The sequence below is a fragment of the Corvus cornix genome, chromosome 12, assembly GCF_000738735.6.
Source record: "Corvus cornix cornix isolate S_Up_H32 chromosome 12, ASM73873v5, whole genome shotgun sequence".
Lineage (NCBI taxonomy): Eukaryota > Metazoa > Chordata > Aves > Passeriformes > Corvidae > Corvus > Corvus cornix.
In genome coordinates, this window is record NC_046342.1 from 2,830,994 (window position 1) to 2,857,541 (window position 26,548).

The 26,548-nt window shown below is 42.3% G+C and overlaps 1 protein-coding gene across 14 annotated transcripts in view; it reads right to left on the reverse strand.

The window, feature by feature from the left end:
* Window positions 1-26,548, reverse strand: part of ATP2B2 (ATPase plasma membrane Ca2+ transporting 2) — a 385,606-nt gene that overhangs the window by 137,189 nt on the left and 221,869 nt on the right. For all 14 annotated transcript variants that reach the window (XM_039558683.1, XM_039558677.1, XM_039558674.1 and 11 more), the window contains one exon: window positions 23,982-24,465. In XM_039558683.1, coding sequence (XP_039414617.1) covers window positions 23,982-24,180 — 199 coding nt within the window. In that variant the 5' untranslated portion in view covers window positions 24,181-24,465. The remainder of the gene's footprint in view (window positions 1-23,981; window positions 24,466-26,548) is intronic.

Here is a 26,548-nt window from a genome sequence, read left to right on the forward strand (position 1 = left end):
GAGCACAGGAGGCTCGAACAAAACCTCCACAGATGAACCATTGCTCAGGCACTAATTAATTCTTTTCCAGAACAGAGTCAGTTAACACACAACCTTCTTTTTACTTAACATCCCATTTAACTCTCCCTGTGGATGATCCAACTCCAGCTGAACTATTTGAGCACACACAGATTTACTGGAAGTGCTCTAAATGAAGAAAATGCTCAAAACCTTTCTGAGGGTCTCCCAAGGTATGTCTAAGGTGAACCACACCCAGCATGTGCCCAGGGTCCAAGGCACTGCAGAGGGCTGGGTTGTGCCTGAAGGATTCCAGAGGTCTGGGAAACATTTCCGAGAACAACCTCATGGTTTTGAAAACCTGTCATGGTTCTGTCCCACAAATGCCACTCTGCCTTCAGCACAAAGACATGTGGGAGTGTGTGACAAAACCCAGTGTCCCCCTGCCTTTCTCCAGGGCACACAATGGTGCTCTCAACTGTGTTTTATTTAGGTCAACTCTTCAAAAAGGAGTTCTGGAATCCATTTTCACCAAAAACTGCGTAACCTCCAGAGCATCAAACTGATGAAATCTCAGGAGAAAGGATTTTCAGTATAAAGCTTGTCCTGTCATACACCATAAGATGGAGCCCAATTTTATAAACTCAGCACTACAAATACCTATCAGCCTATACTGACATTTCCAAAACCAGACAGGCACTTGGGCTCCTTCCTCAACACTGGTGCCAGAACTTCAGCATATTTTACCAAAGCAGAAGTCAAAGCAGGCTAAAAAATTATGCAACATTCTTTTTCATTCAACTTGATGCTTATATAATCAGATGCTTTTCAATATCCCAGCAGTATCTCTGTATATGGGTCCCTGGAAAAGATATTCTCAGTCCATTCCTGCCCACAGCAGCTGCCTATTCTTTCTTTCCATTAAAAGACCAGTCTGGAGAAAATGGATCTGTCTTTTCCCCTCAAGGTTCTTGGTTTTGACAAAGCAGCACCATTCCCCAGGCAAGGCTCCACAAGACTATTAAAATCCTTATTTTGTTAAAGCAGCTGTTGGGATGAGAACTAATAACTAGGTTATTTCCTTTTTTAGCTTGTTACCTTAAAAGATCTCTCTAACCAACCAGAAAGATATTTATCACAAATGCACAAATTATGTCTGAGATATGTAAGAGTATTCTTAGTAGCAGCACTATATTTTAGGAAATAGTGGGTCAACAAGAGTTCCTAACTCAGAGTTTTATGTCCATATTCACCAACCTGTTCCAAAGATGGAATTTTATCTAAGAAATTCTTTTATTCACTACATTACTTTCAGCAGCCCAACTCTTAGGAATGATGTTAAGCTAAATTAGTTTCAAAATCCTTTGCCTGCATTTGAGATGGCCAAAGGAACAGGTGAATCAAGAAGCAGCTGCAGTCCACAACAGGATGCAAAGGTTATGGAAATAGAGCAAAGTGTCAGAAGACAGGGTAAGAGAGTTATTCACTTCTTTTTATCACTAGGAAATGTGTAGAAGTTCCATACAGATCTTTGGGACTGTGAACTAGGAACTATTCAGAGGATTCACTTGCACAGCAACCCTCTCATACCTACAGGTTATCCCAAAAAACCTGCTCCACACCTGCTCTGTGGTGCAGACAATCAGCACTTCATTCCCTGACAGAAGATTGTGAGTCAGTTAAGAGCCAGAGCATTCTGTTCCACAATGATTATTCATCCACTCAAAAACAATAAATGCTAAAGAATATCCAAATGCAAGTGTGAATGACCACAATTCACTCTAGCACGAATTTTTTAATTGCACTTCCAATTGTGAAGCTGCTATTCTAAAACCAGAATAAAAGCATCAGGATTGAGGTTAAATTGTAGACAACACCCCAAACTCTTAAGAGCAATTTCCATGTGGATACACAATGTCCTGCACTGCTTTTCAGACCAGTCCATCCATAATAGATACACCTACCAAATCGTTTTGCAACAAGTGGCAATCATTCTGATAAGGCCCTAACACATTGTCTTCCTTTGTGCCCTGGAATAACCGAATTCTAAGATAAAATTCATTAGAAACAGGAGCAAAGCACACTTGTGATCAGCCCCAACACTTCCAGGCACAAGCATCCTTCTTAAACTGTTTCCTAGCAGCATCTTTGTGGGTTTGGCTTTCATGGTTGGTTTTTCTGGGATTTCTTTTGGTTTTTTTTCAAGCAGGATCTCTGGAGTTAGATTGGTAATAACCATCATGCAAGTGTTTCCCTAGAGACCTCGGAGATAACTCCTGACTTCTGCACGCAGCACCTCCTTTCTATTCCAAAAAGCAGCTGGATTTCCAAGGCCAGTCTCCCCTCGCTGGCAGTCAGGGGCACCTCTGCTCTGGAGCCTCCTGGCTGTGTTCAGCTGTGAATTGTGGTGGAACACCCTCGTCCTTCTGCATTCTGCACTCACAACAGGGGACGAGGCACTGACCTTGCCACTGCACTGAATAAACTCTAAATATAGCTTGATTTCTAAGCATTCCAATGTTCTTTCACCAGTTAACTGTTAACTCATGACAACAGGAAAGTTTTGTCCCGAGGCACACGTTTTTCCTTTGTTGTCCTCTTGTTCCAGGTTAGAATAAAATTGGTAAAGAGTCAAGATGATGTTCAGGTTTCTCAAGGCAGCTGCTTGGTGACTTCGGGGGGGGGAGAGCAAAATGCACCCAGGACAAGCAATGCACCAACAGCTTTGATTTTGTGAGTCAGATCTGATTTATCACTCCCTGGGCCTGTGCTTTGGTTTTGTAACTCCCCACAGAGGGTGTTGGGCTCTTTGAACTACAACAGTATGGATGTTTCTGTGCAAAGCCCTGCAGAATAGACTGGGTCTCCTGTCTGAAAAAATCCTACTGGAGAGCAGAGGGAAGGATGGGAAGGAGATGAGGAATCCTCCTTAGCAGAGGGCTGCACAGAAGTGTCCAGGTGAGCTTTGCACGTGTTCAATCCCATGTTTCAGCACAGTATTGACACAAGCACTGGTGTCACCGTGCAGGAACAGCTGCTGCTGAAAGGAGACAAACACAAACCTCACTCCCCCATCCCTCAGCTCCTCGTTAGATTTAGAAGAACCTCATCCCTGCTTTAAGCAATTTCTAATATTTCCTCCTCTGTTGGAAAGGTTTAGAGGCAGTGAAATAAAATTTCTCTCTTCTCTCCCTCCTTCAGTTGTTGCAGAACATGCCTGGAATGCTGTGAATACCAAAGGAGTACACCTTTAAATAGTGGCCAGCCTTGGACATAACTGTTCTTTCCCTGCATAACTGTGAACTCTGTAGGGAAAAAAAATCCATCTCCTTCACCATTTGGAAACATTTAATTGTCCTCCACAAACAGCTCTTCTTTGAGACCCAGTCCTACACCTTTTTCCCTCACGAGTATCCATGAAAGCTCTAGTAGGAAAAACCTCCTTGAGCAATGCCCAGCACATGCTGAAGCCTCTCCCACTGCTGTTCTCAGCCATGGGCAGAACTTTTCCATGCTCACCTGCGCTCCTGCTTCCTTTTGGGAACTCTGCATTTGTTTTGTTCGTTTAGCATTCAAAGCTGAACTTTCCTGTTACACTTAGGCCTCGACATAAAGCTGGTTTGGATGAAGGCTTCAGTAGCAACAAATAATTCCCTGTTTCCTTCATGCAGACACTCAGTTGGAGCCTTCCCTTCCCCTGTCAAATGCCTTGGAGCACATCAACATTCAGGATTGCTCCAGCACAGGACACCTGAGCTGCCTTCCCTGGCCTAGTTCAGGTATTTATAGCATGGCTGGACAAGGGACTCCGAGGTGAATGTCCAGATATTTCAGCTTCCTTGAGGATTCTCCCAGCCTGGGAAGGAGTCCCAGGTTTGTGCTGGATTAGGCACAGATCCCTCACAGTGCCCCAAATGCCCTGCACTGGGAAAAGCAGGATCTGGCCCGAAGGGAGCCTGGCCTCAGACACTCGCTCTTTGTCCTGAAAAGTGTCTTTTAACACCTGAGCAAAAACACTGAAAGGAATAAAAATTACCATGTCCTAGGATATTAAAATTCCACAAAAAGAATCCCCTCAGGAAACGTTGTGCTGCCTGCTCAGTACTGATCTCTCAGACTTTCCAGTTCCCATGATTCAGGACTACAACTGGAATTCTCTATTATTTTAGCCCACAATTTAGTATCAGCATGGGAGCACTAAAAGTACCAGATCAGAGGTTGCTTTAAAATGAGGATTTATGAAGGGCTATAAATCAAAAGGTATAACAAGGAAATTTAATAAAGATAACATTGTTATCATCAAGTGCAACATGGATTCTAATGCACAAAGAGCAATTGTTTTTCCACATAAAAAGCTTTCAGCAAAAATTTTGCACACAGTGTGAAGCTAAGAATTACTGAAATAATAGTAAGTTGTTCTTGGAAATTAATTGAACAAATAATCTTTTTTATTACAAAGCCTAGAAAAGATAAATACCCAGGTACTGAAACAGAATCTTTAACTTTCTTCACCTTTGTACCACGTTGTTGGCATATTGCTCTGCCTCTTGCTTATAAACAACGAGGATTTGGGGAATACATCATGGAATAAAAGCAGAATATTACAGGATTCACCAGAATTGCATCTTACATGTGTACAGAATTAAAACTTGAAAACTAAATCAAGTGCCAGAAAAAGGAACTGCCATCTGATCCTGTCTTAATTTGGTGGTAACTATGATGATGCTGAATATGTTATGTAAAAAATTTCCCTTTGCCTATAGATACCACGACTAATAATCATAACATTTAATAATAATAATACACAAGGGTTCTATTCCCCACTCATTTCCAATACTGCTAAGATGACTTCTTGAAAGGAATTCCATACTTTGCAGTAAAACGTAGACCTGTGGTTCTGTTTTTTACTGAGCAACAGAAACATTTGTGCGAAAGAAAGCAACATTTATGTCTCATATCCTAACAGATAAGTAGCTTCATTAGCTCAGTGGAAAACCTGGCATTTCTACTTTCCCTCCAAAACCACCCATGATCTGATTTTAAGATATGAACATAAAATTTTTCACATAAATTACTGCAAATGCTGATCTCCCCAAATGAAACATTAATAGAGAAATAAAACCTGACTGAAAAACAGCAGAATGATCAAACAAAGTAGCTGTGGACAACCTTGAGAGGCACTAAAAATGCTTTGCTGTTCCCCCAGTGAAATCCCTGATTCCCAAGCAATCCCTGTGGTACCACACCCTGGGCAAAACATCTTCCCAGTTCTGAGAAGTACCAAGCTGCAATCAGTGGATATTCTGAAAAGACTTCACAAAAACAATTTTTGCCTTCCAGGAGAGTCCTGCAGCTTCCTCAGGTGGATTCAGGTGGAAATTGTCCTGGACATACCCTGCCATCCAGCACTAATACTGATGTTCTGCATGCCATGAACACCTCATGCCCAACCCAGCCTTCTCAATTATTAAAGGCACAATTTTCTTCAGGCATCTTTTTCATCATAAAATTCTGGGAACAGACACCTCAGCCCTCTCAGGTGCTCTTATCTACAATTCACCATCCCAGGTTCCAGCTCACAGAACATTTACAGGGAAAACCACAACTTGGCACAGTCCTTGTGCAAGAGAACTGACAGGAGCTGAGGGCACCACATCAGGGGCAATTTTGGCTGACCAGAGGCAGCTGATGGAGAGAAAAGCAGGACACTTAAACATGAAGATCTGAAACTCAGTCCGCCTCTCTTCAGAAAAACATCATTCAGAATTCCGAGCAATTAATCAGTTACTTGGAATAAAGAAGGAAGCAATACTGCTTGGAGTTTTGGAACAACAGATGAAAAACATCACTTCAAATATGATCTGAACAAAACAGTCAAAATACAAGATTCTTCTTCCAGGAAAGTCTCTTGGGAGTAATTCCTAATCACCACATTGCTGAGTTTGTCCATTGTAACAATTAGCATCTATGAAAGCTGGAAAACTTCAAAGCTTTCCAGCACTTTTCTTACTTCCTACAAAACCACAAAGTAAAAATGACAACATCTTGGAAAGCGATGCCATACAGATCATCTGGCCATGCAGATGTGCAGTTTGACCCCTTTTCCTTTGAAGTCTTCTCGGATACAAAGCATCCAGACCAGTACTACACAGCTGGTGTGACTCTAAAAACCTATTTCCAAAGGCCTAGATTTGTAGGGGATTTCTCCAGACCTCAGCACCACAACTGCCCCATCCCTGTCGATCCCGTGTGATGAAAATCTCTTCTCTAAATGGCAGAAAGGTCCTTTTTGTGTCTATGACAAGCAGAAATAGCCATGCACTGATCCATGCTTGTTCCTCCCAAGCCAGGCCAGAGCTACCCGAGCTGGGCTCACACCAGTTGGAGAACTGGGATCACTCCATAGGTCCATGTTGCTCTGCAGTTGAAAGCAGATCACTCCCATGTGGGCTGCTATGGATTTTGTAAATGGGTCTGGCTTCCATTTACAGGACAATAAAGTGCACATGGAAATGGAACAGTCCCAGACAGCCAGAATTTGGTTATTCAGTAATGCAGGGCAGACCCCCTCACAGGTATCCAAACACTACCTGTGCTTGATCCTCCTCAAAACAGGAGATTTAGGAATTATTGCCATGCTCTACACTAGCCAGGGCTTTGAAATTCAGCTATGGAAACCCTGGCTCAAAAGCCTAAAGGCCACTCAGGTGTGAGCTAATTCACAGCCCACATTCAGAACACTTCCTTACCATGGAAATCGATGTTTTCACCTGGTAGTTGATGCAGGTTTACATGTATTAACCCCCAGAGGTTCAGTTCACTCGCTTACAGTTTACAGCTGGTCCAGGACTTGTTTTGTGGCCTGTTATAAAATCTCTAACTCTTGTTCCAATTCCCTTCATCTTCTTTTTGGAGTTTCAGGAGCATCTCCAATATTTCCACGACAGAAAAGTTTATTCAGAACCTTGCTCAAGGGAGCTGCTGTGTGTCAGAGTGAAAAACACAACAGCCACAATAAAATATGTTCCCTCCTCTGTAGAGCAGCTCAAGCTTACGAAGTACAAGCACTTAAATTAGGAGCAAGTGCTACTTTATAAAATCAGGGCAATATTTCCAGCATTTGAAATGCACATTGCTGTCTCTGTTTTGGCAGAGACAATCTCTGCTCTGTTCAAAACCAAACTCATTATTATCACTGAACACGATAGGCAGAGATGGATTTCATTTTAAAACCTTTCTCTGCACACCTGAATTTTTGTAGACAATTCCTTCAAACATGGTATTCCCCAAAAATAAGGCTAATTTTGTTAACACAGTCTTCCAAATAGCCCAAGTTCTTTAGAAAAGTTGTGGTTCATGTTTTTCCATTGAAGAAAATAATTTGGGAATCCACTGTGTCCCATGACCAGTGTTCTGCCTTCCTTCTCCTTCTGCAAGCTTTGAAAACAAATAAAAATATCTTCCAGGTTTTTAGTCAGTTGGAAATGGTAACATGGTTCATTGATTGATCACCCAATTTTTTTACATATCTTTTAATAAAATTTCTTTTCAATTCTGGTTCCTGTAAGTTCTTAAGTATTTAAATAATTCCCTTTCTCAAAAGTATTATTGCTACTGCAAAATGGGGGGGGGGGGGGGGGGGGCAGAAAACGGGTGGAAAAAGATGAGCAACTGCAATCAAACCCACTTTAAAATGTTCCTTTTCAGAGTCAGATACTATTAAAACATCATATACACAACATTAATAGCACTATAAGTGTTTACAGAAGATATTCTGAGTGAAAGATTAAATTTTCACTCCATCTAAACAGAAACACCTGGGTTGAAGAAAAAAAATATGCATCTATTTTGGGACATGAGAAGTCAGACTGGAAGCAAGAGACAATTTTTGAGGCTGTTTGGCAGCACATTAAATTGCAGTGAGTAGAACACACAAAGCTAACTCAACGTGACACCAAGAAAGGGCCATTTTACCCCTGTCAGACATCATTTTTGATACAATTAACCCACACCTACAAATTTTCTTCTAAACCTGCTGCTCTACCACTCTCAATTAGGATTTATTTTGGCAACTGGGTTGTTTAGGATTGTTTTATTAGAATAACTGAAATAAAGTTGTCAGCTCTTCAGGTGATGGCAAGGTGGTATTTATCAGCTACTGCTTCAGAATTAGGGAAAGGTCAAATCTTTGAGTATTTCTGTAGACTGGAACTTCAATTTTTCAAAAGGATTAGGGGGGAACTCCCAGCACACCTCCCAAAAGGAGGAGGATGAGCAGCAGACTCCAGCTGGAAATTGTAATAGATCCAAGTGAATTAATTCTTTCATAACTTGAAGCAGTATAAACAGAGTCATTCATAAAGGACCAGGCCTCCCTGGTTATTTTATTTAACAATTAACCCTCCTGGAAAAGGACACTCTCTCATCCCTAGGGAGCCACTGGCACCTTGGGGCCAGCCCTGCTGTACCTAAAGAGTTAATTTGAATAAAAATTGGGCAACACTGCTGCCAGTTAAAAGCAGTGGGGATTACTGGGTTGAACTTCACTCACTCTTCAGGACCCTGCTGTCCTAACACTGGCCATGGCTACAAACCCACAGGCAGATCCAGATGTTTAAGTAGCTGTACCTGGGAATGCAATTTTGCCTTTAATGTTAAACAAAAAAAACCCAAAATAAACATTAAAAAAAAAAAACAGCAAACCAACCCAAGGCCCAACAATCTTCCCTCTATGGATTACACCTACAGCAGAGAAGATCATGCAAATGGTGGGCTCTCAGCACAAACTGGGCTGCTTTACCCCATAAATCCCAGCCAAGCAGGAACCAAAACTGGTGCGAGATGAAATCTGCCATCACATTTCCTGCTAAGATCTCCCAGTGCAGCACGAGCTGTAGAACAAGACTTTTGCTAACAGGGATGAATGCATTAATTAATTTTGCCTGCCAGCTCACCTTACTCGCACGCACCGACTCAATATCGAGCACAACGTCAGGTGAGATACGGCCGTGCTCGTTAATTAGCGCTGCTCGCAGCTCCCGTTAATGAGTTATGGGTTACTGAACAAACCAGTGCTTGGTTCTCCAGTGAGGGAGCTCTGTCCCCAGCCTCACACTCCATTGCCACACTATTATCTGGTCTTGACTCCTGCCAGCACGTGCTACCAACGCTCACGCAGCTCCTCTGGTTAGCAATGCGCCTGAATCCTTGGCTTACCCACACATTTCACTTTCACTTCCTAACACTTCCTTTCCTGCTTCCCCAACCTTTATAACACTTCCAGAGTACTACAGGCTGGGGTATTTTGAAACACTTCTGGCTACTTTTAAATTATTATTTTTTCCTGTCGCTTTGTGTTTATCAGTTGGGTACCATTAGTCTGCTGTGATGCGGGAAAAGCAGGAGCATTGCTCTAAACTTGGATTTGTAAAGAAGTCCTGTGAGAATGTCTCTGCTCACCAGCAGAAATACTCCCTGGCTTCCTTGGCTTTACACACTGATTAATCAGCACAACTGATTAAGGTTCTATAAATTGTCATTCCAGAGTTCCTCCCAGTTCTCAAACCAAAATTACCTCGAGCACTTTTCAAGAAGTTTTAAGTAGGGAAGAGTTGACTTTAAATAAAGATATTTTAAACAGAAGAGTATCTGCTAATATTAAATCTTATCACCTTCAATCTGTTCCTATCAAAGCCAATTATCATGATGTGAAAGTATTTTAACAACTAATTTTTTTTAATAATTACATTTTGATTTTTTAGACTGGGTAGATTATTGCACTTGACCAAAGAGTCAAAGCACCAAAATGCATTAATTTTAACAATATTATAAAAGTTTATCTGTCAAAATGACTGTCATAAACCCCAGATGTTAAATTAATAATATCTTTTCTAGAAAGCATTGAAAACTCTTGTGATATGCCCAAAAGTAAAATAGACATTTCATCTTTGATGTGAATAAAACAAGGGTTAAGTCAGGGGACAGAATGGAACAAAACCCAATTCTTGCATGTCTGGAAACACAAACACAAGTAACCAATCTTCCTGTCATTTAAAATACTGAATTCCAGCCTGTAACTTTTACATTTAATTATCTCACCCAGTGAAAACAAGCAGAAGTTTTCAAAATTAATTTCTTATATAAATACTTCTCTTGACAGCCTTTCCAGCAAAGAGCAACCTAAATTTTTTTTCAAAGATTCAGAAACAAAATCTGATCTAATTTGAAATGGTATGAAAATCACTCTAATTTGGGTTTGGAGTAGGGGTTTTTTGCTTGTTTTTAAAGCCACAAGCCCAGTTTGAAGATCACTGCTGGCCTTAAAATAGTTTCAACTGGAAACTGGTACATCCATTTCCAGAAGACCATCCAGTTCCTCATTCAATGCACCTACCTTGTGTTATCAACTGTATTTAATATCTCAGGTGGATTTATCTAAAGTCATCCTGAACTATTTGTCTTGAACAGTCAACACGGAATCTGCTGCCAAGAACGAAAGTAGCCACAATCACCCTGTTGTACAAGGGATATTCAACTGATCCCCACCATCCTGCAGAACACCCTAAGCAGATAAGGGAGAGAGAGCCCTGCCAAAAGGGCCAAGTTCAAACAGGAAAAATAGGGCAGAGCAGATAAAGCAGATGCAGTTCTGCCAAAAGGGCCAAGTTCAAACTGGACAAATACCTGGCATGGCCTGATCAATACCTGAAAGCACAGGCTCACCTCCAAAGACTGCAGGTGGAAGAGGTACCTCAGTCAATAAAAGAGGCCACAAGGATTATTTCACAAGCAATTCAAAATTAGAGGTCTTTAAGACCATTAGGAAGTAGTAGAATACCAAAAAAAAAAAAAAAATCAAAAAGAACCCCAAACAAATATAGACCAAAAAGCAACTGAGCAAAACAGAAAGATGTATCTGCAAAGAAATTGTAATCAAAGGATAATGGAAGAAAGCAAAGAAAACTGAACCAAGGATGCTTTGGTCTGAAATCACAACAGAACAGAATTTTGATACTTGCTTTTTCAGGTTGTCTATAAGCAAAATTCAGACATGGAAGAGTCCACAAGAGGGAACATTATACTGAATTTTAAATGTGGAAAATTAAGATGTTCATAACAAGGCAATTAGATCACTCAGATTTTTCAAGGCAACATTTCTATCACTGACCATTCATGCCAATATCTGCAATTGTTCAGTAACACAAGAAAACGTGGATAATTTGCAAGATGAATAAATACCTCCTAGGCATTACATAGCTTAAGATTTTTGTTGTTCCTGTCAGCCACCACCAGTCCTTGCAATCCACCAAGGCTACAACTGTCCTGGGCAGTCCCAGGCAGCAAAGATGTGCTATCAGTTTTTAATAATAGAATGAACTTATGCAAAATATTTCAAAATGAAAACAGGCTATTCTCCTCCTTCCACCCCCCAAATCTAAATGAAGCTGCCAAAAATTTCTCTTAAAGATCGCATGGCAGCCTCCTGCAACTGAATCTCTTAAGGAAGATTTAAGGAAAGCTGAAGAAGCCCCCCAAATAAAATTCAGGACTGTCAAGCAACAGCGCAAGTTAAGAGGCTCAAAATAAAGGCAAGAGAGGAGGAAAGTCTCCCTAAATCACACTGAAATCCAGGGGATTGCAAACTGGGTCCCAGATTCAGGGCTTTAATTCCAAATCCCTCATTCAGAACACAGTTTGCTGTTCCAACACGAACATGACTGGACAGCAGAGATGCAGAAGCACCCGGTGCATTCTCCAGGGAAGGATGCCAGCAGCGCCCTCTGCACCCGGAACAGCGGCTGAAGTGACTCCAGAGCAGGGCTGGATGTCCCCACGGGGACAGCTCACACCCACAGAGAAGGTGAGGTGTCCCTTGCAGCAGCTGCTGAGCGTGGGAACATTGACAGGAGAGAGCAGAAGAGCAGACACAAAGATGTTCCCATCCAGGGAATGGCATGGATTGCCACCCCACAGCAAGTCCCACCCGATTTTTCTCTGTAATTTTAAGCTGTGAGCTGCAGAGACATTCATGTCAGCATCAATACTTTGGGAAAAGTGGGGCAGCAAAAAGAACTGCCAGCATCTCATGGCAAAACATGCCACAGTGATAGCCTTGTTAAATAGGATTAACATCAGGAATTAAAAATAACATCTAGGTTTGGTGAAGAAAAAAAAAACAACACTGATTTTACCTTGAGAGCCCTCATCTATTGCAAATGCTTAAACAGTTATTTTTAAATCTTTTCAAGCTCTGCAGATCTCTCACCATGCACACTCTTCAGGGCTGAAAGCACAAAATCTGTTTCTTCAAAGACATTTATTTAACATCCAACCCAAGCATGAACCCAGCTCACTCTCAGCTTGCACGTGGTGTTTTGGAGCAGTGGTGCAGACACACGTTAACGAGCTGGGTGTATTTGTCCTCTGCTGAGGGGTCACTTCAAAACAGTGAATCAGACAATTTGAGCTTAATGACTTCTGCCATCTGATATTTCCTATTGAAGCAACTAAACTCAGCTGTGCTGCAGCACTAAACACAAGCGAACCAGCAGGGACAGCTCATTGAAGGAAACATGACTGACCTTTGGCACTTCCTCAGCTAAAACTCTTTCATTTCTCTGCTAACACAACAAACTGTGCACATCCCTCAGTGTGCACCATGGGTTTGGATGAGGGTTCTCTTCTGAGGGTTCAGGTTGTGGGTTTTACTTTGGGGGTTGCAGCACATGAGCTGTAAACACAACCACTGAGATTCCCTTGGGAACAAGCCCAGCAACATTTTCACAGTTTCCTTAGCTATCTGTAAATTTTAAAAATTCATTTGTAGAGTCCTTCAGCACCCGGAGCTTGGAACCATCAGCTGGACAAGGCTCCAAAAAATAAGCACATTTATCTTCCTAGGGCCAACTACAACTCTCGTGTAACAGTCTCACACAGCACTGAATTGTTGGAAATCATGACTCTAACTAATTTTTAATTAGTTGTTTTAATTAATTGCAAGCAGTGCCCACTTTTAGCCAGCACTAGTTAAGTTTCTTCACAGACTTTTGTTGGAGTAACCAAAGATACAGGGGAGATTAAGGCCTGGAAAGCTGGAGAAAAAGGTGATAAAAGGACTAAAGAATGGGGACCAAATTGGTATGAAGAGCAAAATATCAATAACCAATAGAGGAGAGAATATTAATTAATGAAGATAATCATGTCACTTAGAACAATGAATATTAATGGTTTTGTTTGCTAAAAATGCATAAATAAGAAAAAAAGTTTTGTATCAGCATTGGTGTGGAGCTGGGACTTTGTCAGCCATTCACCTCTTGGTCAAGAATGAAGTAATGTCTTATGAGCATTAAAAAAAGAGTTTTAGGGAGTGTTATTTTTCCCCATTTTTGGAGGATTTTGGTGCCATTATCGCTCCTGTTTGATGCACCTGTACCACTGATAATCACCCACAATTTACTGCTGTGGTCCCCTCAGATTATTGTGTCTGAAGTCTGGAAAGCAAATTGTTCTGAATGCTTCAATGGGCACCCGTTCCACACCCCCAGGGAGGCAGGGTGAGCTCTGTCACACTGTCCCTGCAGTGCCGCACACACCCAAAAACTCACTGGCTTGAGAAAACAATGGAACAAAGGAGCAGCCCAGGCACTCAGCACCCCCATGGGAGAGCTGCACAAAGCCAGCAGGGGAGGCAGACCTGAACGCTTCCATAATTTTCCAAGTTTACACCATATTTCTGCAGGAAACAGGGGGGGCTTTAAAGCCTTTTGAGGTTTTTCTCTCAGTAAAAACTCATCAATTTAAGAAGTGAAAATTACAGGTTCTGACCTGGCCAGCCTCTTCACTCTTTGGATTCATTAGCACCAACAGGAGGGATTTTCTCCCAGGTTTCCATGGGCTAAAAGTTGTGGGGAGAGATAGAGTCTGTGCCTTAGTCAAAAAGTCACTTATGACACTACAGCTCAAGGACAGGCAGAGATTTTGGCTGCAGACATCAAGCTGGATGACCTCTGCTATCCATGGAGAACCACACAACAGTCATGACCCTGCTGGCAAAATAGTAATGCAGCAATTCCTATTACTGTAGGGCCTTTTTAATGAAGGCAAAACCACTTCAGGCTGTAATTAAAAAGCAAGCAAAAGCAAACTAGAAAAGAGAAAATGGAATGGCTCAGAAAAGAATGCTCGATCCTTTAAAACTGAGCTCTGGGAAAGGAAGGGGGCCAACACATGACGGAAGTGAGACAAACCCAAGGAAACCCACGGTGTCCCCAAAGGCCACCCAAGCTTCCAAACTGAGGCAAACACTCGAGACTGCCAGGAAAATGGTGCAAAAAATCCAAGTGGATTTGCTGTATTGTTTAAGGAAACAATTGACCGAGGTGCCCAGTCTAACGCTTATGCTCAGATTATAACAACTCAGCTGCCCTGCAATTCCACAGCATTCCCACACATTTGTCTTCCACACTGATGCTGCCACGGTCCTGAACAAGCAGCATCCAGCCTGTAGCACCAGAGGAGCTGTGCCCTCATTTATGGAGGCAAAGTGAAATCCTGCTGCAGTTCATGGGGTACTTACTGGATGCTTTAAGAAAATTCTCCTCTCTTATTCTGTACCTCCTTCAAGGGCAAGCTCACCTTTTGAAGCACACCTGTAAAGGAGTGAGCTATTCCCTGTTTTCCCTCATCTCCAATGCTAATCAGAGAAAAAGAATCATGACAGCTTTTGAACTACGCCATAAATTTGGTTGGTTTTCCCTTCCCAACACTCATATTTCAGACTTTTTGTACCTCAGAGGACTGTACCTAAGCTGCCCTCACACTGAAATAGACTGTTCCTCTGTGGAAAGTGCCGGGGAGGAGAGATTGACACAAAATGCAAAAGGAAAAATCAAAGGAGCAGCACAGCCTGTGGAAGCTCAGGTTTGCCAGTCTTAGCAGAACTGACTCAGCTCACAAGCCACACAGGAAAAGAGTATCTGCAGTCTCCAAAGAATTTCATTTGAAAGCAAAGAGGAAACAAGGGCTAGTAAATGCTATTGTTACAGAAATAGCAGCTCCATACACCCAGCTATTTCTATTACACAACTGAAATCCTCTGCATTTAATAGAATCCGTGGCTGTGTTGCCAAGTTCTGGACTGGCAATTAGGATGGGACATTGAAATGCATTGTTTTTCCAGCTCCAAGGCAAGGACAAGGAATGGGATTTATAATGAGCATTCAGAAAGGATTTCTTCCTTCTTTAAAAGTTAAAAAGGAAGTTACTATACCCTGCTGAAAGCTGTGCCAGAGAATGTCATCTATTATCTGTGAAAACAGGTTCTTTATGTCTGAGGTAATCATCAGCTTTTCAGGATGTTGGGGAGGCTGCTTTGTCCTTACACATTTCAGGATCTCAAGCACAGTTTCCAGAACACCTACACAGATGTGAAAAAAACCTCTGGGAGACAGAGGAGAAATAATTTCTAGAGATACTTAGAAGGCAAGTGAGAAACTCCAAGTGTACCACATGAAAGGAAGCCAGCACTGAGGGAACGCAGATATGTTTGTCTTGGAAGCACATTGAGCTGCCTGCCAAAAATACATATTTGGCTTTATTTTCCACTCACCTTTATAAATAACAGGCATGTCAAACACCAACCTCTGACTTCTTGGAAAACAAATGGAAACAGTAAATTTGAACAGTTTAGATTTGAGGGGTGAGTAGTAATTGCAAAAGGCACAGGAGGCAGGAAATCATTACTGCACCTAAAGCTGTTCTTATCCCAGGTCTGTTGATAAAAGTTATCTTCAAAAGAGAAATGACCATTTAATCATGCTAATTCCACTTGCAGGGCTGCTGAGCTGAGACTTGCATGTTGAAGCCACTGCCCCATTTTATCCAAAACAAATAACACAATCCTATTTCACAGAAAACACAGAAATGCAATGCTGAATGAAAGAAAAATGAAATTCAGCATTTCATTATTGTGAGGAATGGCATTGTCACCACCTGTCCAACCCACAGGCGATCCTAACAAAGACTTCAGCAGCAAAATTTCCCAATTTCCATGGTTCAGCTGGAAGCAGCATCACTGCTGGCAGTGACACTTGGTAAAAAAATGTCTGGGAACACCTAACAGAGATTCAAGTTGCTGTTTCATGTCTACATTTTAAGATGACCCTTTAAAGGGAGCAGGTTTCTGCACCCTGTAAGTGTCAGCTGAGACAATGAATTAAGAGCTGTGCTCTTCCAGCAGGACCAGTCCCAACAGGACAAAACCACTGCATGGCAACTCTTTGTTTTCATAGGGCATGGACAAAATAAGGCAAAAACCCTTCTCTGTCTCTGATACACTGCAAAGACAAAGCTTAATTCCATCAAGGGCACACTGGCTCCATCGATTGGATTATTCATTTGTTGTAATGGACTTTGCTTTCTTCCTGCAGCCTTCTCAAAACAAGAACAAAATGAAGATAAATCAGCTCTCACTCAAGGCTGACAGTCTATAGATATTTATGGATTCCTGAGCCCTGCAATAAAACAGGAAGGAGGCATTCCCCAAGGATGTTTTCCTCTGCAGTCCTGTTGCCTTCACAGAGGCTCCCCAGCACAGGGACACACCAAGGAAAGGCTTCAGCCACCCCTCCCTTCAGGTCTTTCTTTGCCATCACTGATCCAACCTCCAGCTTTGCCTTCCCCAGCACAGGAGCCACTCTGACACCCCAGCCCAGAATGACCTCTGTTTGATCCTCCAAGAAAAGGCCCAATTGCCTTTTTCCAAAGGAACACCACCACCGTAATCCCAGCTTGCCATTGGGACATCTGACGTAGCTTTTATGGAATACAAAGGTCACTTCCCCCATCGTTTTGCACACTGTGCCCATTATGTTGAAGGCCTGGCCTCATCTTTTTCTCACACAATGAATGAGCTGATTATGCCAACACACTCATACCACTATTGCTAAGAATGAGATTACAAGTTTATCAATTTATTACAGCCCCATATAATGGCAACACTTTCCATCATTTATTAATTCAGCAGAAAGGCATTGACTCACTCTATTGCATCACTGCATTCAGATCAAGGAGAAACTTGGGGCACAACATGTTATGGAGAATGTTGACCTATGATAATCTCTTTGCAAAGAGGAAAAAAAACCAGAAAGTTACTGGGCCAGGTTTTCCTTTGACTTACGATACACTGTAGTTGTAATTGAGTTAAACTACAACGAACAAACACTAGTCCTGTGCAGAATAGGTGCAAAAATCTCACACCCATCTATTACTCTGTTCATTTAAACCTGAGGTACAAGAGCAGAATGTATGTCTGTGGTCAGTACTCTCTGCCTGCATGTATTTAATGCACTGTCTTACAGGGGAAAGGGGAATTCAGCTTGCACGAAAATAGCCTCCTTTCTAAGTGTTGCACCTGCTGAGGTAAGATAATCATTGGGAGGAAGATGATGTCCTGGGTAATCACATAAATAAATCATCACCGAGCTCAGAAAATCTCTGATGCTGCCTAATAGAAAAAGCAGAAGACGCTCACTCACTTTCTGCCTTTCTTGGCCTTACTTTAAAGCACTGACTGTTACCCAAAGAGAACCTTTTTGCAAGCCATTTAGGATTCTCAAAGGAGCAGGTATCTCTTTTTTTTTTTAAACTTTATGGGGAAAATGCATCATGCAATATCTCTCTCTCTCTAGTTCTCCACAAGTACATGAACAAAGCCAAAGTAAATCAGCAAGTGGAACGACATGCCAGAACCCAGAAACAAAATGAGCAATGAAGTTGGACTTATCACAGAGAAAAATCTGAGCCATTCATTTGAGATGCTTATGTTTGGGTAACCTTTGGAAGAATGTTTGCTGCTCCATTATACAAACAATGGAAATAGTAGATAAGGAAAAGAACTGCCATTGCCAAGAAAGCTCCCTGCACCCCTTTCAAATCATTGAGCGCGGAGATGTGATTTTATGGAAATATAACATGCTGCCTACAGCAGGACTGTCAAATGTACAGAGCCATTCCTCCCAACCCCAGAGCCCCTGTGAGTCCCAGGAGTGCAGTGCAGGAACCCCTGGAGCAGCACATCTGCCTGGCACTGGCCCACGGACACATCAGGACACAGGAGCCAAATACAACCTCCCTTAGGCCAAGCCTTACAGCTGGGCCAGGCCTGTTGTGCAGGACTGAGACAGCCCCGTGTGCCAAAGCAAACCTGCCACGAGTCATTCACACACAACCATCTCGCCTCGATCTTTTCCAGCTGTTCCCAGTCCCGAAAGGCCCCCTGTGATCATGGTGTTCCATGGGACTTAGGACAGGACCAGCACTTCCCCACAGAACAGAGCTGCAAAGAGCCACACAAACAAAGGCTTTTCCCTGTGGAGAGCAGGGGCAGGAGGAGTCGCTGGGTGCCAGCGGGGAGGGTGCAGAAGGGAAGCCCCTGCGCACAGCCTGTGCTGCCCACTCTTCCCAAGGAGTCAGGCACCCCTCTGGCTCCCCCAGAGATAAAGGCAGAGAATCATGGAATTATTTGGGTGGGAAAGGACCTTTAAAGGTTGTCCAGTCCAACTCCCTGCAGAGTGCAGGGACATCTTCAGCTAGGTCATGCTGCTCAGAGCCCCATCATGGCCTTGCACATTTCCAGGGACGAGGCATCCACCATCTCTCTGGGCAGCCTGAGTCAGTGTTTTACCATCCTCACCGTATGAAATTCTCTCCTTATATCTAATCTATATCAACTCTCCTTCAGTTAAATCCATTACCCCCTTCTCCTTCACAACAGGTCCTGCAAAAAAGTTTTTCCCCATCATTCTTATCGGCCTCCTTCAAATACTGGGAGACTGCAATGGCCTCTCCCTGGTGTCTTCTCTTCTCCAGGGGGAACAAACCCAGCTGGGATACACATGAGTGGTTCTGCAACTGCAATTTCCAAATGAAGGAGCACCCAGGATCCCCTTCCTTCCTAGCCAGCCTCTTGCCTTTGCCAAACACAGATCCTTGGGAGCCTGCTGGGGCACTCGGGGGGCAGCCAGTGCCCACTGATGGAACCACAGCAAAATGCCAAATTATCCAAGTTCCCACCAGCTCAGCCATGCTTAACACTGCATGAACAACCAGGTGAAATATGAGTTTAGTTTGTCCGTGGGGTTTTTCCCATGTGAGGTAGGAAAAAACCCCGCGAGGCCTTGGCCCTGACGATGCTGAGGGGTTTTTACATGGCCAGGGTTGTTTTCATTGTTCAAACCAACCCTTCCGTGTGGGGAGAACATGTACAAATAAGGGCTGGATGTGTACTTGGAGCTTGGCTGCTGGCCTGGGGGGTTGACAAATGGGCCTGAACTACAAGAGATGTTTTGACACCACAAATAAGGACGAGGAATTAGTCAGTGTGGTGATCCGGAGAGACGATGAGCGGGTCTGCTCGTACAGGGTTTTTAAGATGCTGCTTTGAAGGCTCCCGAAGTACTTCAGCTCAATGTCACAAAGAAACTCTTAAAATCTACTTCCAGAGAGCTGGCAATGTTGCTTTAAAAAAAAATTATGAAATCAATCAAATAATATCCATCCTAACCTTAAATGTAAAATAATGTAAGAAGATCTTGAACTTATGGACAATATTTAATGGTTTTTACATGATCAACCATGTTCTTTTAACAATGAAAATGATGCTATCACAAATTTCTTTACATGCACCATCAATTTTGACAGTGTGTTTTTATAAAGCTCAGTCTCTGACAATCACAGAATCAATTATTTTATATTTCTCTTTTAAACTTCTATTTGTCTGGATCAAGTATTTTCCATTCCTTTCCCAATTTCTTTCCAAATTCTTCACATCACTGTAGCTGACTGAACACAGTGGTGCACCTGACTGCAATTCAGTGTGAACCAGCAAGAGCAGCTTCCAAACAGACTATTAAGTTATTAAAGGTGTATTTTTATAGAAGCAAGTGTGAGGAACCAAAACTAACAAGCATTTAAAAGCAGCTGGTTAATTTTGTTGCATTCAGTCTTTCTCCATCTTTTACCTCGTCTTTAAATTGGTGAAAGACTTTTTAGATTGCAATAATGAAAAATAAACACACCTCCACAGCTGGCCTAACTGATACTCTGTCTATATCCTCCACACAACAAACATGCATTTGAAAAGAGAGAGAACTTCTCTGGTAGCTCAGCTAAGGGCAGCTGTGATGATTAAAAAGACAGCCTCTACAGTAGAAATTTTATCAGTTAACTGTTAATTGATATTGTGCCTTTCCATAAAACCTTCTCATAGTATCCTCAGACCTACAGCCAGAAAAAAAAAAAACAAAACAAAGCTGAAATGTTCTCCCCCAGTGCACTCCACCAGCCCATTTCTAGAACCTTAATCAGCTCTGTATCCACTAAATACCAACAGAAAAACTTCTTCTGTAGTGCTGTAACATCATCACCAACGTGTGACACCTTCTGGAGCTCCTGGCTTGGGGTGTGGTTGCACAGATACCACCACGGAAAGGTACTTCCTTCATATAAAAATTTAAAAAGCATCACAGTACTGTGCTGGGGCAGTGCCCAGGCTCTCCAGGGAATGGGCACAGAGCTCCCAAGGCTGCCAGAGCTCCAGGAACCTTTGGACAATGCTCTCAGGGATGGACAGGGTGGGATTGTTGAGGTGTCTGTGCAGGGCCAGGGGCCGGACTCCCTGTGGGTCCCTTCCAGCTCAGGGTATTCCATGATTCTATAGGCAGTGAATTCTTCACTTTTTGCACGCACTGGAAATTACAGCATCCAAGTATTTTAAGCAAAAAATCTTGGAAGTTAATTCACTGACATACTCCGATAAGAAATAAACATTTTTATAAGGGAAAGGAGACGAAAAACCTGCTGTAAATTGGAGGGTACTATATAAAATTGTGCAGAAATATAGCTAAGTGTTGGAGAGGGTGGATTCCAGTCTCATTTGGTATTCATCTAACTAACTCATCCCATTTTACCAGCTGTCCTTTATAAGGTATCACTGAAGCTTCAGTGGGCCTCGGAGACTCCAACTGCATGGAAAATTATACAACTCAGCCCAGCTCTGCCCAAGGGGGGATTCAGCATTGTTTTGCAAAGTGACAGGGCTAGATTCTGCTTATATGTGGTATTTCTAGGATAATGAAAGTGAAACTAGTCTGAATATAAATAATTTTAAGGAAAATTCAAGTCAGCACGTGTATTTTTTCATATAAATTATTTCCATAGATTTTGGGGAAGTTCTTTTGATGAGCACTTAAATGGGAGCGTTTCATTATAATATAATCACTTCAAGGCAGGAAATCCCTCAGGCATAACTGAGAGCTGGGATCCCCCCTGCATCTACGGCTAAAGGAGCAATCAAAAAAACTTAAAGGAGAGACTGAAGTCTCGTAACACATAATATTATTATTAATTCATTCAGCATGCCAATATTATTTTACTCAACATTCAGCAGACTCTCCCAGCTCCACACTGAATTGAGACAGGAGGTCACTGGGAAAGGAACCTCACAACGGTGCCAATGACATCTGAGTTACACATAGGACATCTTAACTTGAGAAGTTCAAGGCCTTTAAAACTGTTTCAAAAGGCACTTCTAAGTGTGATTGATCCTACCAATCCATAGGCAGGACATCAAATATTAACATGGGAAATGAATTGAGTCAACTCTGAGCTCATGACTACTTCTCACTTTCTAAATAAACCAGTAAGTTCAGCTTAGACCACATTTTACTGAATTAGCATGTCCCTGCTGCCAGGAAACGTTTTTTTCCTCTGTTCCAGTAACAGTTTCAGCCATTATCCCACAAAATTACAAGGACTTCATGAAGATAAATTCTGGAAGAGCTTACAAGGCAGGGAAGAACCAAGTTGTCCGGTCAGGTCCTTTTCACTGTTTCACAGTCACTCAGGACTCCTGCTCAGATGTTTGGTTTCTTGAAAGAAGTGCCCTGCAGTAATTTTAACTCCATATTTCCCATAAAACCATGTAAGATGTGCAACACACCACGGCATGAAAAGCAAAGGAAGTTTGGTGAACTGTGCGTCACCAAAAACGATGCCTGGTTGGAAACGCGATTTTCAGGCGTTGTAGCAAATTGTGGGTTTCCATAAAGGTATTCAATGAGCAATCCACAGTTTGCTGCAGATATCAAAAGATAAAACTAAGTATGTCAATAATTAAATTGCAAATCATGTCTACTTGATGTTAGAATTCCATTTCCACGTATGAAATGATCATATTTCTTTCCTCTAAGAATAGTCATATCTTCAAGAATATCCTCTTCACTGAGCTTGGAGCCAAGAAAAACAATGGCTTGGGACTTAGAACTAAATATAAGCTTATATTTGCCATAAACTTTTAAAGTTTCTCTGTTATGGATACTTTCTCTCGAGTGAAAATTTCCAAGTTTGACAAGACATATTTCAGAGAATTTTTCCAAGCAAAACAATTAAAAGTAAGATGCAAACTTCATGCGACTGGGAATTCCTATTATGTGATCTACTTGAAAATTAAAACCCAGCAGAGTCTTCACGATTCCAAGGCTATGCTGATTGCCATTTGAAGCTGGAAAGGTTTTTCCCTAATGCACAAGTGATGAAGTGCACGTAATGCTTGGAGGAAAGTTACCTTATCTGCAGTATCAGATATAGATTACTGCTGGAGTCAGCGTGCCACGCTGCTGGATCCATACACTCTGTTCCGAGATGAGGAATTGAGTTTCCCTGATGTCATAAATTGAACACATAATGCAATTAACATCTCCCTTGAAGTTCACATTGACCAGGTAACCACTAGAATGAGTTGGCAAAACTTGACTGGAGTCACCGCCGTGAGCTCGGCTCAGACAGACACTTCAGCTCTGACTTTCTGCAAACATGGAATTCTTGAAGCTGAGACACTGATAGCTGCTCCCTTGGGACCCCTCAGCTGGGGTAATTTACAGTATCACGCTACAATTGACATGTTTATGATCACACCAATAATTCCAGACTTTGAGGCATTTAAACAGAGGAGGTAACTAAACTATTAATTTTAGAAAGAAGAGGATGGAACAAAGCCAAGACTTCTATCTTCTTGAAAAAGAAAAGAACTTAAAATGAACATCTTGGCTACTTTACAAGACTGCAGAAATATTATAGACTGAAAGACTGTGTAATTTCCTAAAGTGTTAATACTGCTTAGAGATGAAAATACAGTGACAAAAATAGAATTCTTAGAATGAAAGAGAATTTTACTTGCACTTAAAGAATTAGTGATCAAGAAAACTGTGTGAGGAGAGGGAAACATTCCACCATTGTCAATGCTTTATTGATTAAGGGAGATATTTGGTATAGGCACTGGAAACCAGACTAATAAATGATTATCAGGTAGAAGACTCTAAAAACACTTGGAAAAATAGATCCTGGAAAGTCATGATTGGTATTATTAAACATAAGAAAGTAAGGAGTTTAGTTCTACACACAACAGAAGTCCAACTAATAAAAAACACTGATACAATCACAAACTGATGATTTAAGCAAAATTATCTATGGTAATATACTAAGTGAAGATTAACTTATCTACAAATATAAAAAATATATCGATCTACACAGTAACGTAATGTGCATCTCAAAAGGTCATTTCATACTCTCAAGATGTCCAAAAACCTAGAAGCTGTTTTGGAGCAATTGCTTTGCACCATCTTACCCCCAAGAGCAGAGGTTCAAGTCTCTTTGCAATGCCTAAAACATGCTGATTTTTGTGTCATTTTAAGAAGGAAGAATTAATGCATGTAGCTGTTAGAACAAAAAGCACTCCTTTCACTCTCATGCCAGCTTTAGCTATAGTTGGGCTGCTTTACCTTCTTAGAAGACTCTTGTTCTATTATTGTTGGGAACAATGGCGGCACCATGAGAATTCTGTTCAGGTTTGAATCAAAACCTTTTTCTTTCAGTGTCCGGAGAGCATTTACACTAAGTCCCCTAACTCAAGCAAAGTGAAAAGTGCTTACCTTCTGTTGGTGATGTCTTCAGATGTCTGCAGAGCCCCTCTGTTTCCCCATATGTCTCTTTAATTTTTACTACTGCTTCTGTCCCTCGGAGTTCCATGAGGGAGCGCAGTTCCTGCAGTGTGCACCCAAACTCTCCTGCATGGTTGGCCTCATTTCTTTGGTTCTTGGAATAAAAATCGCTATTTGTCATGTCACCCATCGTGGCTGGTTATATTGCTCCACTCGTTGTAGTTGATACAATCTTAAAACTGTTTAAAAATTGAAGGAGAGGAATCTTGAATTCCAATCGGAGAAATTAAAAAGAATCCCGCGTGTGTCCGGCGAGTGACGTGGAGGATGCCTCTGGCGTGGAGGGTGTCCCTGACTGACTGGAGGTCACAGAACGGCTGCTCTCAAGGCTGCAGACCAGCTCCACTCCATTCACCATTTCCCATTATGTTGCACCCAAGCTGTAGAATCTACATGGTCATTTCTTCCTCTGGACCTTTGGGAACAAGCAGAAAGGACTCATTACAACGCGGGACAGAGAGGTTGTCAAACGGATCTTGGCATCTCAGAGGAGCCGCGCAGCTCCACGGTGGGGTGTCCTGGAGGTGCTGCAGGTCGGCAGCATCCACCCCAGGATAACACCAGCTCTGCCTTAGCTAAAGCTCTCCACAGCTCGAGCACCAATAGCAGCACTGCTCGAGTCCCAAGAGCAGCCGCTAAATGAGACGAGTCATGAATATTAATTAGTGAGCGATTAGCCCGGCGTGCAGGATGCACCCCCAGTACGTGCTCTGCTCCATACAGCCACCCTGGGCTTCTCTGACCAAAACAAAGGCTCCCTGATAAGGCTCCAAGGTTAAAAACTGGTTAAACAGTTTTTGTAATGGGCTAAAGCAAAACTGTTTTTCAGAGCAAGGGCGATGAAACTGGGGGAAAAACTATAAAGCCACCACGACAAATGCAGAATATATTTAAATACATTACATCTTGCTGCCTTGCCTTCTGTGCAAGTGAGCACAGCCTGAACGCACCAGGATGTCTGGATTGGAAGAGACAGAGCTGCTCCTCAGCCAGGCACCCACAAGGTCCCTTCCCCTGAGCCCAGTCACCAGCAGGCACAGACACACACAGGATGGTGCTGGGCTCTCTCTTCTTCTTCTTTTTCCCTTTTTTTATTTTCTTTTTTCCCCATGCAGCGTTCAGTGAGTCCCATTTGGACCATCTGGGAGACAGTTGATTACTTGCTAAAGCCAGCCTTTAAAACCCGTTTCCCCTTCCCATATTCTAATGAAGTTGGTTTAAATACTGCTGAAACCAGCTATTATATTTGGCACGCAGAGTTTTAACAGAGATTAAAGGTTTCTTTTTTGCCTCAAGCGGGTTAGTGCAAGTGCACTGTCTAATCTAGAGGTCTCAGAATAGTTTTCATAATAAAAAAGATCTTTCAAAGGGCACCCCAGCAGCCTAAAGATTGACCAACCTGTCACAGGCAAAGGGCACACGTTGAACTTCCTAGGCAAAGCAATCCCCAGTGGAAGCAAGTGCCCAGATAAAGCACATCAAGAGGAGCCCGATGTGTTTCAAGTCCTGGTTTTATATTTGTGCAATAATTTTAATCTCCCACCCAATTACAGTTGACACAACACGTAGCTTCGCTATTTCTACTGCTAAGGACGTTGCCATTGCTCTGCAGTGACAGAGATCAGGCCTGTGTGAGCACTAATTTGGAGCTACCTTGCTCAGTTAGCAAAAGCGAACCTCTACCAGCCCTCTCCTTTACAGTTTCAAACCCAAACATTCCTTTGATTTCTGTGGAGGAAAAATTTTTAAAACAAAGGAAGTATGAGTTTCAGTATGATAATGCAGACCACAATTAAAATACGAGCCAATTCCTACACATTTCTTCCACCCATCCTGTTTACTGATGTATCTTCTAGTGCTAAGAACTTCTGCCACCCTCATTTTCACACACTGCTTTTCCCATTCACGAGATGAGAATTTCAGCACAAAATGATTTTACAGGCAACAACAAAGAGAAACTAGAAGGAGCAATTCAAAAAGGCCTTTATATGCCAAGCAGGAGATGGTGAACCACGCTCAGCTCTCCACGCCTGTAGCTTGGCCACTGATCAGCCTCAATCCATCCCTAGGTAATTCCATATTCAGCAGGAAGAAAAGGCCTTACTCACACTATTGCTTTGGCTGTTTGTAAACAGGATGGATCAGTATTCTGAACAGAAATAGCATCAGCCTGCAGCATTATTTGGGAAAAAATTGCAGGCCAGAAATGTCACAGATGCCCAGTCAGGCAGGTTTCATCCCAGGAGGCAGCGAATCACCACGGCCTCCGCTACCAGCGTGCTCCTCCTTCCTAGCAGCAGCATCCCAGCTCTGTCAGCAACAGCAAAATGCAGACTGAGATCTGATTGTCAAAAAGACTGAGGCAACGGTAATAATAACAACTAGCTGAAATAACAGGCTGCTCTTTACTTCCAGCGGTAAGAAAAAAAAAAAATTAAATCTGTTCCTAAGCGCAGTTCAGGGTTTTGAAATCTGGGCATCTCAAACAGCCATGATTT